Here is a 13,297-nt window from a genome sequence, read left to right on the forward strand (position 1 = left end):
TGTTGGCCTCTTGAAAGCAATGAGAAAGGGGCTGAAATGGCACGCGATAGAGGCACGTAAAGTTGTGAATCAAGGCCTGACTCTGTCCCGTCTTGACCATGGCAATTCACTGTATTTAGGTAGTCCACAATCAGTGACTAAAAAAACTGCAGACTATCTAGAATGCTGCTGCTCAGATTTTGCTAGGTATTCCGAAAATACATTCAGTAGGCGTGGAACACAAACCTCTTCACTTAGCTGCCTATAAGCTGAAGGGTACAATTCAAGGCATTATGCATTATTCATCGGGAAAAGCACAATAGAAGTCATCTTGTTCTTCAGCGATTGGCCACTGTCTATGGGGCTAACAGGGACCATACGGCAAATAATCTTGAGCTGCTTCATGTCACAAGTATTAAGAGAGCTAGAAGTGGAGCTCAGTCTTTAACATACCTTGCACCGAAGCTCTGGAACGCTTTGCCCATTAGCCTTAGGATGGAGGACAATCAATGTCATGATTTTCAGGAAAAAAGTCAAGACCTTTTTTTCACTTATTTTTTTAATTATTTCAATCTTCATGTTCTTTTCCCAACTTCTTTGATAGCGCTGGGAAGTCTGTTTTCAGGTAGCCATGCACTTTATAAAACCAGTGACCCCAACACCACCCTCAGAGGAACACTCGTCTACAGACCGCGGCCACAGTTCAGCGACTCCGTCGCCGACCCCATCAGCACCCACGCCCTCGTCTCCACGGACTACATCCTCCTCGGGGACCTGAACTTCCACCTCGAGAACAACAACAACACCAATTCCACCGCCCTGATCGACAACCTCGCCAACCTGGACTCAAACAGCTTGTGTCGACACCCACCCACGCCGCTGGACACACACTGGACCCCATCTTCTCCACAAGTCCCCACGTCTCCTTCAACCACTCCACCGAACCCCACTGGACAGACCACAGATGCGTCCACTTCACCTTCAGGAAACCCACCACACACCACCGCACCCAACAAATACCACGCCGATGCTGGGGCAAGGTCACCAAGGATGAACTGACCACCGCCCTCGCTCTAGAACCACCCGCCGACCCCACCGACCCCAACACCGCCGCCTTCAACCTCAAACAGTGGATCAACGACTGTGCAAACACCCTCGCCCCACTCAAGACCTACGCCACCAATCACACTAACAGGAAACCCGCCTGGTTCACCGAAGACCTCCGGACCTCCAAGCACACCTGTAGGAAGCTGGAGAAGAGCTGGCTCCACGACCGAACACCAGCCAGCCACACAGCCCACAAGAACGCCACCCGCAGACACCACCAACTCATCAGGACCGCCAAGAGGACCGCCTTCAAGGACCGCCTAGACAGCAACGCACACAATAGCAAAGAGATCTTCAACATCGTGAAAGAACTCTCCAACCCTAGCTCCCACACCAACGACATTCCACCATCACAAGACCTGTGCGACTCACTGGCCACCTTCTTTCACCGCAATATCACCGACGTCCACGACAGCTTCCACGACATCCGCAACAGCCTCAACACCACCATCCCCACCTCCACCGCCGAGACCACCACTCCTGCGACCACCACGCACACCATCCGCCTGACCACCTGGTCCTATGTCAGAGACGAAGACACCCTCAAGACCATGAACTCCATCCACTCCGGGTCCCCATATGACCCATGCCCCCACCACGTTTTCAACAAAGTCAGCACCACCATCGCACCACATCTCCGGAAAACTATCAACATCTCCTTCGAGACAGCAACCTTCCCAGAGAGCTGGAAGCACCCAGAAATCAACGCCCTATTGAAGAAATCCAAAGCGGACCCCAACGACCTCAAAAACTTCCGGCCCATCTCCCTGCCCTCTTTCCCGGCGAAAGTCACAGAGAAGATCGTCAACAGGCAGCTGACCCGCTACCTCGAAGACAACAACATCCTGGACCCATCCCCGTCCGGCTTCCGCAGCAACCACAGCACCGAGACTACCCTCATCGCCGCCAGCGACGACATCAGGATCCTTATGGACAAGGGAGAAACAGCCGCCTCATCCTTCTGGAACTATCAGCAGCCTTCGACACAGTCTGCCACCGCACCCTAACAGCACGCCTCCACGACGCCGGAATCCGAGAGAAGGCCCTAGCCTGGACCACATCCTTCCTCTCTGGCAGAACCCAGAGCATCCGCCTCCCACCCTTCCGCTCCAAGGCCACCGAGATCATCTGCGGCGTTCCCCAGGGATCATCCCTCAGCCCGACGCTGTTCAATATCTACATGGCACCACTCGCCCAAGTCGCACGACAACATAGCCTCAACATCATCTCCTACGCCGACGATACTCAGCTGATCATCTCCCTCACCGAAGACCCCCACACCGCTAAAGCCAACCTCCACAGAGGAATGAAGGCCGTCGCCGAATGGATGAAGGACAGCAGACTGAAGCTGAATTCAGACAAGACGGAGGTCCTCATCCTCGGCTCAACCCTCTCAGCCTGGGACAACTCCTGGTGGCCAACATCGCTAGGAACAGCCCCAGAACCCACCGACCACGCACGCAACCTGGGGGTCATCCTCGACTCCTCCCTCTCCATAACCAGGCAGGTCAACGCCGTCTCTGCCTCCTGCTTCCACACTCTCCGAATGATCTGCAGGATCTTCAAGTGGATCCCCTCCGACACGAGAAGAACCGTCACCCAGGCTCTCGTCACCAGAAGACTGGACTACGGGAATGCCCTCTACGCAGGAACAACAACAAAGCTCCTGAAATGGCTGCAACGCATCCAAAACACCTCGGCACGGTTGATCCTCGACGTCCCCCGACGAAGCCACATCACACCCCACCTGAGAGGCCTGCACTGGCTCCCCGTCAACAAGAGGATCACCTTCAAACTCCTCATCCACGCACACAAAGCCCTACACAATGCCGGCCAGCATACCTCAATGACCGACTCTGCTTCTACACCTCCACCCGCAGCCTCCGCTCTGCCAACCTCACCCTCGCCACAGTTCCACGCACCCGAAAAACCACTGCCGGCGGCAGATCCATCTCCTACCTTGCCGCCAAAACTTGAAACACTCTCTCTACCGGCCTACGACAGACCCAGGACCTGCTGGCCTTCAGAAGACTTCTCAAGACCTGGCTCTTCCATCAGTAGCAGCTCCCCCCTCTTTCCCCCCAGCGCCTTGAGACCCTCACAGGTGTGTAGCGCGCGTTACAAATGTGATGATTGATTGATTGATTGATTGATTGATTGGTGAATAGAATAGAAGCATTCTGTTCACCAAACTCCAAATGAGGCACTAACTGTTTCAAAGTGGTATTACATTTTATTTGCTGACTGGAATGTGGGTGACATATAAAATCGGATCTATAAAGTTAGCACATTGTGCAAATTCAAGCACATTAAAGTGTCTTTGATTGTAAACAAGGGGGGTAAATGTTTTTAGGAAGAGACCATAAGGATATCAGTGGTCAGTTTGGACACACTGGCTACACAAAATTCTACAACATTGCCTTTCATGTTACAGTAAGGAATGTGCACTTGGGGAAAGGCAAAGCTATGTATAGTTTGAACATTAACAGCACAGATATGCTTTCCTTCTTTTCACCTTTATTGTTTAATTTTTTTAACTGTTTACTACTGACCATTGAAAGGAAAGTGAATATTCAAAAATAAAAAGAATCCAGAGAACCCCATTATACAGAACCATTGATTGAGTGGAGCGTGCAAGCAAGTCCGAGAAAATATACTATGAATTATAGAGCACAGTCTGGGTAATAGCAAACATAAGACGATAGTGAAGCAAGCCAGCACATTTTTACGACACAGCACTTAGGTCATATTACTTGCGTAACACGTTTACTATCTGATGACAGCTCTTTGTAAGTGAATGGAACATGAACATGCTTTGCAATAGTGAACAGAAGACGGCTGGTATGGAGCAGTGTACCATTTTTATCTTTTCAGTACTTACCTTTGAAAGGGTAATTCCATAAGAAGTGAGTGTTACTAGTCCTGCACAGCACACCAAAGCACTCGAGCTGGATAGACCAGAACTGGGTGGAATGGTTCCATCTACCAGACAGTTCATTCCAGTTGGCTTTTTAAAGTTGAAATGGTCCTATGGGCGACATAACGTACAAATATGTAAATAAAACATATTTCACAGTGCTTTGGCTACATAGCATCTGAGAAAATGAACAGGAAAAAACACAAATACATCAAGCAGATTTCGGGCAGGGTGAAGTCACAAGCAAATCTCAAAAGAACCTGTGCTCAACCGTAAGGTAGCTTGGCAAGAGAAGGCAAGCTTAACTTAGAGGCAATGTATAAAGTATTTATGCAGCATTTCAAACAGTAATGAAGTGAGCACACAACTTAAGAAAAATCCTACATGAATTTTAAAAAAAAGAGTAACATTTAATAAATAATTTGACACCAAAACAACAAAAATCCAATGAGTAGAACTGGAGATATACAATTTAAAGGTTTAAGTAAAAACAGGGGCTAAAAACAGAAAATAGCAACTTTGGTTATCTAGTTGCAATGGACTGGGACAAAGTAACAAGTTAAGGCCAACCGCGATGGAGCACAAGCAGGATGCAGGGACCAGGTTAGGCCCACTGAACAAAGTACCTTGAACCCTGGTTGGGGTGCACTGCGAGATCCCAGGTTGAGTATACGTTGCGCAGCAGTGGTTCAGAGGAGCTGGAAGGCTGCGATGCAATGTCCTGCATCATCGTCGAAGAAGCCAACAACGAGGGGCTTGCTAAGCGAAAGCCTGCGTCAGGGGTGCGTCGCACAGTGGCATATCTAAAGCAGAGCGGAGACAAATGGCATCGCACTATGGCGGTTCTGCCCATGGAACCACAGCTGGGATTGCGGAGCACCTTAAGGCCCAGTTCCAAGGGTCCAGGACTGGGTTGGCACCTCTTGAAGGGCAAGACTCACAGCAAGTAAAGTCCAGGTGCTGGGTTCAAGATGATTGGGATTCTTTTCTGTCCCTAAAGTTCTAATCAGCAGGCCAGCCAACTAGCCCTTGGAGTCACTCTGATGGTCCTGGGATCAAGCTGCAGGTCCAGTCCTTACTCAGGAGTGGTAGTCCTTCTGGCAGAGCAGTATTTCTGAGTCTTCCACAGGTCCAGAGATGTACTGAAGAGTTGAGCCAGACTGTCTGATATTTATACCTGGGTCCCATTTTGAAGTAGGAGAAAGTTCTGGAGGGTTCCACCCCGAAGATGTTTGGAATTTCCGGCCCTCCTGCCCTGGCCTCAGCTTGTCTAAAATCACAATAAACTAGTGTCAAACCCCTTGTGAGTTAGCTCAGGCACAGCCTTTGTCATGTGGAAGTACAGTAGGTAACAGATCCTCTCATCAAGTCAGAGACGGCCCATCCTACCAAATCCTATGCTCCGTTGTCTCACTAAGAGCAATATACAAAGAACAACTGCCAGCTACACCTAGTCATGGGACCCTGGAAAGAGGCTGCAGGAACCAAATGGTTGGGACAGGAAAAAGCCAACTTTCTAAAATCATTTTCAGAATTTTGACTCTAAATACAACTTTACAATTAAAGAGAGTTTTAAATTACAATTCTTTAGACACCAAACTCAACATTCCTACCTGTTCCCAATTGAAAGTTAGCACTTATTAGATGTCATAAATTAACCCAATATTATCCTTTGGGAGGGGTAGGCTTTGCAGTAGTGAAAAACAAGTTTGAGAATTTTTCACTACCAGGACATGTAAAAGGTAAAAGTGTATGTTCAACTTGTTAAATACGCTGCCACCTGCTCTACTGGCTGTTTTGGGTCTACCACTGTGGGTGGCTTATATATACTAAAAATGAAGGTTTAGGCCTGGCAAAAGGTTTATTCTGCCAGGTAGAAATGGGAGTTAAAATGCACACCCAAGCAGCAATGGCAAGTCTGAGATATGCTACTTAAGTGGATGGAACAATGAGTGCAGCAAGTCCACTAGTAGCATTTAACTTGCATGCCTGAGTACATGTATCACTTTACTAGGGACATGCAAGTAAATTCAAATGTGCCAAATGGGTGTAACCCAAATTCACCACGTTTATAGGAGGGACCATATGCACTTTAGCACTGGTTAGTAGTGGTATAGTGCACAGAGTCCTAAGAACAACAAAAATGGGATCAGCAAAAATGGAGTAATAAGTGAAAGTGTTTTAAGGAAGACCACTATAAGGCTGACAGGTCTAACAGTAATCAACAATGATGTCCTCAAATTAAGACACAACCTTAAAATTGTATTTTGTTAATCAAGTTATTGCTCTGGACATTCAATACTATAAACATTTGTCATTTACTAAGGTTACCTCAGAAGGTTTTGTCAGTTTATCAAGCCATTCTTTCCAGAATGGATGGAAGCATGTTTGGGTTTGGCGCGGTACCCGCAAAGGTGGCAGAAGTTAAGCTGAAGTCACTGGTTCATGTACACATATCTCTTTTTCCACCCTTCCAAATCCATGGCTCCTGATCAGTCCAAGCATCTTGTTTAAAATCTTTTGTACAGTGCATCAGAAAGGGGGCCCTGTATTCCTGAGTAGTGAACTATGTCGATATCAGAATTCACCTGAGGATGTACAGCCTATGTGTCCCCTGCCTTACACACACACTATTGGCTTCTGGTCAGGCCAAGGATCCTGTTTGCAGATTCTTGTACAGTGTCTCAGCATGTGGAAATAGGCTGTATGTCCTTAGTAGAAAACTAAACATTTATCTGCACTTGAGATCTGTATATTCTTAAAAACAAATCTAGTTATTGACACTGAAATTCAGAAACACATAGATGGAAGGTGAGCTTTCAAAAGCACAGAACTCCCTCTCTACTGAATTGAGTAACAGAAGGTGGGGCAAGATTTTATGATAAACACTCCGAATCAGATCTTGCAACGCCAAAAATGTTTTCCCAACGTACTAACCCCAATTTAGGGGTCAGTAAACTTTCAATGGAGAACAAATCTTTATTTGGAACGGGCATGTTTAGGTATCCATTCCAAGTAGTGATCTAGCGATATGCATCAGTGGTTTAGGATTGAAAGTTACCGACCTCTAAGATGAGATAGTAACAAATAGAGACCACTTCCGCTCTGTGAAAGTAAAAAAACACGGTAGTGGGAATAGGCAGTTGTGTAGAGGACCACTGCCAGCTCTCAACAATCTTTACAAAAAAAACAACATATTTTTAACAGCTTCCCTGTTGATATCGGTCTGCTTTCCTACAAAATATTTATTTGTATTTAAAGGTAATCGCAGAGAGCGTGGTCTGCCAAAACTTGTGTAGTATCTTGCGAGTTAGAGATGACAGGATCCTTTTGGTTCCAGATGGACTCTGTAGAATTATGAGATAAGTGTTTGGGAGTGAGGACTAGAGTGGATGTTTAGAATGTGGAGTTTGCAGTTACATGAAGCAGAATAAAGACGTGCAATACCTAGCTCTGTGTGTGGCATACACATTTGTGAGTACCAAGTCTGGGGAGAATGATACAACTCGCGACAAGGGTGGGATACGTAACTTGAAGAACAGCAGTGCTTTCCCTGAGAGTTTGTTGTGGTCATGCAAACTGCTTGTGCATGCCTCACGTGCCTCAGTTGAAGTGAAGATCAACATTTGTCATACGTGGAGACAAAGCGCCACCCATGCCAGTGTGAAAGATTTGAAGATAATGGAGGTGAGAATATTGAAAAAGTATTTGCAAGCAATGATATATGTGTGTATAAAAACGAAATTGCATCACTATTGTCAAAATCACCCTTTATGGCCTTTCCATCAACCCACAGTCAGATATAAGTGGTCAGGCAGGCCTTGCGACCTAGGCCTGAGGCAACTGATTGAAAGATCACAGGTGGGGTGGCACACAGTCAGCAGAACCAAGGTGTGAACAGGAAAAACCCAGTTCAATCTCGCACATCAGCAGCGACACCACAATGAGCTGGGGAGAATGGCCCAAATAAAGCACACATGGCCAGAGGGGTGCGCAAATTCCCAACACACCATAAAGTTAGATGCCATAATGAAGTTAGAAACACTCAGCCAAGCAGGACACAGCAATCATGGACTCCTTATGCCAGACATCTGGACCCATTACACACTGGCCCTCATTGGGTCCATGCAAGGTCGAGATCCACCTGTATTTGTTATTAGGTAGGAGTATTTTAGGACTCCATGACTTAGCCGGCATTCCTCTTCCTAAAAATGATCTCTGAATAGTTTTATGATGCGCCAAGAAATGTATTTAATGGCGCTCAGGTTGAGTGTACTTTGAGACAGTCCTCAGACCCAGGCTGTGTAATTGTTCTCCTGGCCGAAGAATTTGATTAAACCAATTGTTCCTGTTTCGCCAAACGCCTCTTGTCTTTGGTTCTTCAAGGTAAAATCACATTTGAACAACATTATGGCAAGTCAGCCAGGAGAGATTGGTGCTTCGAATGAACCCAACTGCTGCAGAAGGAAAGGACCCCCCTGGACGGATTCACATCTGCCCACATCTGCGCAGCAAGGAAGGTGAGCAGGCACCACAATTGATTAAGTTCTGCGCCAGGGGCTCACCAGCCTAGGGACCCCAGTGCATCATCGGTGTGACCCTGGGCCGGCCTGCGAGCTTCGACGTACTTACTGGGGGCTTACTGGGGGTCCCCCATCTGTCACTAGAGATCACTGATGTGAGGCGCGGCCTTGGTTCTAGGCTCCAGTCCCCCGGTGTGGGGCGAATACTCAATTGAGACCTTGAGCGCCCTGGGCTGGGGGCGACCACCTGTCAGTTGGGAATAGCCAAGCTTGGGGTTCGACTGCCATTTCGGACAGGATGGGACCCGTGGGTTGGGTCTCTCCCCTTCGCTGATCTGGAGGGCATAGGGTGGCCTAATGAGACCTGTGGACCCTCTATCTCACGGAGAACGCCTGGTCCCTGGACCTCTCATGGTCTGACAAAAGTGAGTGGCGGCAGCGAGCGGGGGTGACTGACCGATCAGGCCCCCTCTGAGCACACTGGGGCAGTAATTATTGGCTGCTTGCCTGCGGAGCGATCGACAGTGGCAACGTGCAGTGGTGAGATGGGAGCTGCCGGGCCCAGGTGAATATCAGCTTTTCTGCATCCTCCTGTCGCTTGCTTCCACGTGGAGATTGTCCCCTGATCACAGGGCCAGTTTATCTCTCCTGCTTCCCCCGAGGTTCTGCGACCTGTGGCGCTTTCCTCACCTCTGATCATGCTGGGAACAGCTGGAGACACTAGTCTCCAGAGAAGGTCGCCTGAGGAGCAATTACAGACCAGCTGCAATGGGGAGAGACTGACGGCCGAAGCCCCTTCACAGCGCAGACCATAATGGACCAATACACGACCGCAGAGACTGGGGCGGTGAGCGGCCTTACAGAAAAGAATGCCCCCACCATCCTTCAAGCAATCAGCACTCGCACACATCGGTGGAGAGTAAAATTAGTGAAGTCCGCGTCAACATGGCCCTCAAACAGCATGATCTCCGTATTGCGACAGCCCAGATCAAAGAAACCGAATCCCTTATCTCCACAGTGGAGGATGACTTCAACCAGTTGAAAGATCAAGTCGCATGTCTACAGACCCACACTAAAGAACTGCATAAGCAAGTGGAGGATGCCAAAAACAGTTTGAGGCGCACCAACCTCCGCCTGGTGTGATTTTTGGAGGGCTCTGTGCAGGGACAAATGAGCAACTTCATTGAGCACTGGATACATTCATGGATGCCCAAGAACTCCCTCTCCCCGTGGTTCGCGATCGATCAGGCCCACCGGTCTCTGGCTCTGGAACCTCCGCCGGGGGCACCGCACTGGCCGATAAAAACCTGGTTCCTCAATTTTAAGGATCAAGACTCCATCCTCGCCGAAACATGCAAGCAAAAATCCCTCATGTACCAGGGTCAACCAAAAATGATTTTCCCCGACCACACACGGGAGGTCCAAAGTCAAAGACGTTCATTTGTGGAGATTAATCAGACGCTCCGTGCCCTGGACCTCCAATACAGGCTTCTTTTTCCTGCCCGCCTCCATGTGGTGGATCAGAATAAAACCCTTTTCTGGGAATTCCCCGAGGAGACCTGGACATAGCTGACGGAAGAGCGCCCTCAGAGACTAAACACCCTGGACTGATCCTCCAAGACCCGCACCGGGGACGCCAGAGTGGGGTCACCCACGTCACACAATAAACGCACCCACTCATGCAAGGGGCAAGGACCACCCCTAGCAAAATCAGAGTCACCCTCGGGTCCTCAGCTGCAATCACAAACTCGAGAGCCCCTGTGCTGCTCCTACCTCTCAAGACACTGGTTCCACGGGCCACTTAGATCCTGGGGAAGCTTTGCCCCGATCCTCTCCAACAGACTTGGCAGACACTGACCTTTCTCAGAGTCCAGCTCTCCTAGAGTGCTAAACTGCTTCTGCAGCGGACTGCCTGATACATAAGACTTCGCTCACCTTTGGTAGCCATGCCCATCACAACTCTAGTTCTTATGATTGCATCAATAAGAATATCCTTATGTGAGGAGGGGTCCTCCACGAATCTCCACACCCAAATGTTTGTTTGGCATCGAACCTTTTGTTTGTTAGGGTCGACAGATGCTTCAGTTCCAGAAGTATAGGGTGGGGGGTTATGGAAGGGAGGAGGGACAGTTGTCCCGGTTTTTCGTTACTACCTTGTATGTCACACCAGCACTCTTCTTCAGAAATATGACACTTGCACATAAAACCCAAGCTGCAGCGATGTACCTATAGTTCCACAGCATGCAAGGAGAGTACCACACCCGCGCTCAGCACCCATTTCATGGACACTTTCTAAATTGTTGCCCCCCATGACACACACCCATAAAGGCAGGGAACTACTTCGTATAGTATCATGGAACGTCAATGGGCTGTTAGATAGAGTCAAAAGGACAGCGGTCCTGCGATACACACAACACCAAGCAGCCGACATACTACTACTCCAAGAAACCCATCTAATAGCCAATATTTTCCCTTTTCCTCGTGCAATACGGTTATGACGGGGTTGGGCACTCAGGGTTCAATCGTGGGTCAAGAGGCGTGGCAATCCTCATATGGCGCAATCTTCCATTTGTACGGACCCAAGCCACTAGTGATCCCCTGGGTTGCTTCATAGCCCTGGGAGGCACCATAGGAGACAGTGCTCTAGCGAACCACCTGTCACTGACCCCTTACTTAGCACTTCTCATCGACTGTGAGAAAGCTTTTGATTCCGTAGACAGGCGGTACCTGGAGGATGTACTGGCTGAGTCGGGACTGGAGCAACACTACCGCAATCTAGTTAAGGTAATATACCCCAGACCGCAGGCACGTGTACTTGTCAACAGGGCGTTGTCGGGCCGTTTCCCATAAGGAGAGGGATGAGACAGCGATGCCCCCCTCTCACTGCTCCTATTCGACTTAGCGATGGATCCATTGGCCTGCCTCATACGATCTGATGACCGGATCATTGCACCTCTTTGGGCAGGCCTGCGCTTAAATCCCACCAAGTCCACCCTAGTTCCTCTCCACATCTTAATAGACTGCTTTGAGTGGCAATCCACAATACCTATTAGGAGGCAGTCCTTTAAATACCTCAGAATCTGGGTCGCCCTGCTTCCTGACCTTCCGTGGTCGCTTAACGTGACCACACTGGTGAAAAATGCCTGTGCTGACCTCCACAGATGGCAGACTCTACCACTAAACCCTCTGGGAAGAATAGCACTGTGCAAAATGATGATACTGCCCAGGTTTTTATACGTCATTCAAAATACACCCTTCCTTTTTCCGCAAACCTGGTTTAAAGAGTTGAACAGCCTGACCACCAAATTCCTTTGGGGAGGTCTGAGATCTTGCCTGGCCCTGCCCCAATGCCGGATTCCACCCTTTAACGAGGGAATGGGCTTGACAACCTATACCTGTACTACTTAGCTACCTAACTGCTCATCATACAGGACTGGTTCAATGGCGGCTGGCCGGACCCGGCATACAGGGTGAAACTGAGTACCCTGGGCCTACCTAGCATCCAAGAGATGATGTACGAAGGAGCTATCTCTAGATCTTTGCCCATAGTGACACAAGGGGTTCTCCTGGCCTGGAGCGCTTCTCTGCGTCATACCCGATGGTCAAATAGCTGACACAATACATGCCGCTCTGGCAGGGCTCCTGGCTCCAGAAGGTTAGCAGTCTAGAAGGATTCAGGACTTGGGATCTTATTGTCCCTTCACAACTCGAGAACGTTTGGGGAGGTGATCACATGCGATCCTTTCAAGACCTACACACCAGGTATTCCTTACACTCCTCCCAGTTTTACAGGTACCTGCATACCAAATGGCACTTAACTGCCGGAATACAGTCAACCCGAGGCACAAATCATGACCGGCAACTTGGGGTAGGGAGGGGTCTCCCGAATCTACCGATCCTTAAGAAACAATACTCCCAATACATTAAACCTACTCAGGGACCAGTGGGAGGGATGGATAGGGTCTCTGGAGGAAGAGGACTGGAGAGAGGCACTGGTGGCACCCAAAACAATCACCATTTCTGGAGACTCCGTCTGGTGCAACTGTACTACCTACATACTGCATATCTAGCACCAAAACGCCTTCACAGCGCAAGGCTAAGACCAGATGCATCATGTGCACGCTGCAACCAACACCAAGCAGATTTCTTCCACATGATATGGCTCTGGCCCATCATTACACAATACTGGGACTCCATAGAGAAGGAGCTCACAGAGGTTCTGGGATGAGAGGTCCCAAATAAGCCATTAAATTTGCCCCTGGGAGTCATGGAAGGGTTGGACGCGTCTAGAGCCAACAAGTTATTCCTGAACACAGCCATGATGGTAGCCAAGAGGGACATTGCGGCTAATTGGTTGAACCCTGCCACACCTACCATTGCAAAATGGCGCAGGGGGGGGGGGGGGGGGCTAGTGCCCGGCTTAAGAGAGACCTAATATTTCGCCAGGGGGTGCCCAGCGAAATATTGTAAAATCTGGGGCAAATGGAGGTACTAGACAGTTAACAATACACTTGCTTAACTGTGAGCTCGGTGCAAGACTTTACTCTGTCCTACTCTGTAATTATGCTTTCCAGCTGCATTCACTGTATGGTAATACAATGAGGTCATATAATGGCTGTATACTTTTGCCTCTAATTACTGCTGGTTTTACCTGTTTAAAAAGTCAATAAAGATGATTATCGAAAAAAATTGATCTCACCCAAAAATTTGAAATAAAATCTACGTTTATGATCTCAAATAATCAATGAGATAAGGAGGAGGTCTGCGATCC

General features: G+C 48.7%; 1 protein-coding gene across 1 annotated transcript in view; it reads right to left on the minus strand.

Moving 5' to 3' along the window:
* The window catches only part of GALK2 (galactokinase 2), a 1,370,458-nt gene that overhangs the window by 1,004,564 nt on the left and 352,597 nt on the right, over positions 1-13,297 (minus strand). The window contains exon 5 of the mRNA XM_086958266.1: positions 3,968-4,114. Coding sequence (XP_086814392.1) covers positions 3,968-4,114 — 147 coding nt within the window. The remainder of the gene's footprint in view (positions 1-3,967; positions 4,115-13,297) is intronic.

The sequence above is a fragment of the Lissotriton vulgaris genome, chromosome 2_1 (genome assembly GCF_964263255.1).
Source record: "Lissotriton vulgaris chromosome 2_1, aLisVul1.2, whole genome shotgun sequence".
NCBI lineage: Eukaryota > Metazoa > Chordata > Amphibia > Caudata > Salamandridae > Lissotriton > Lissotriton vulgaris.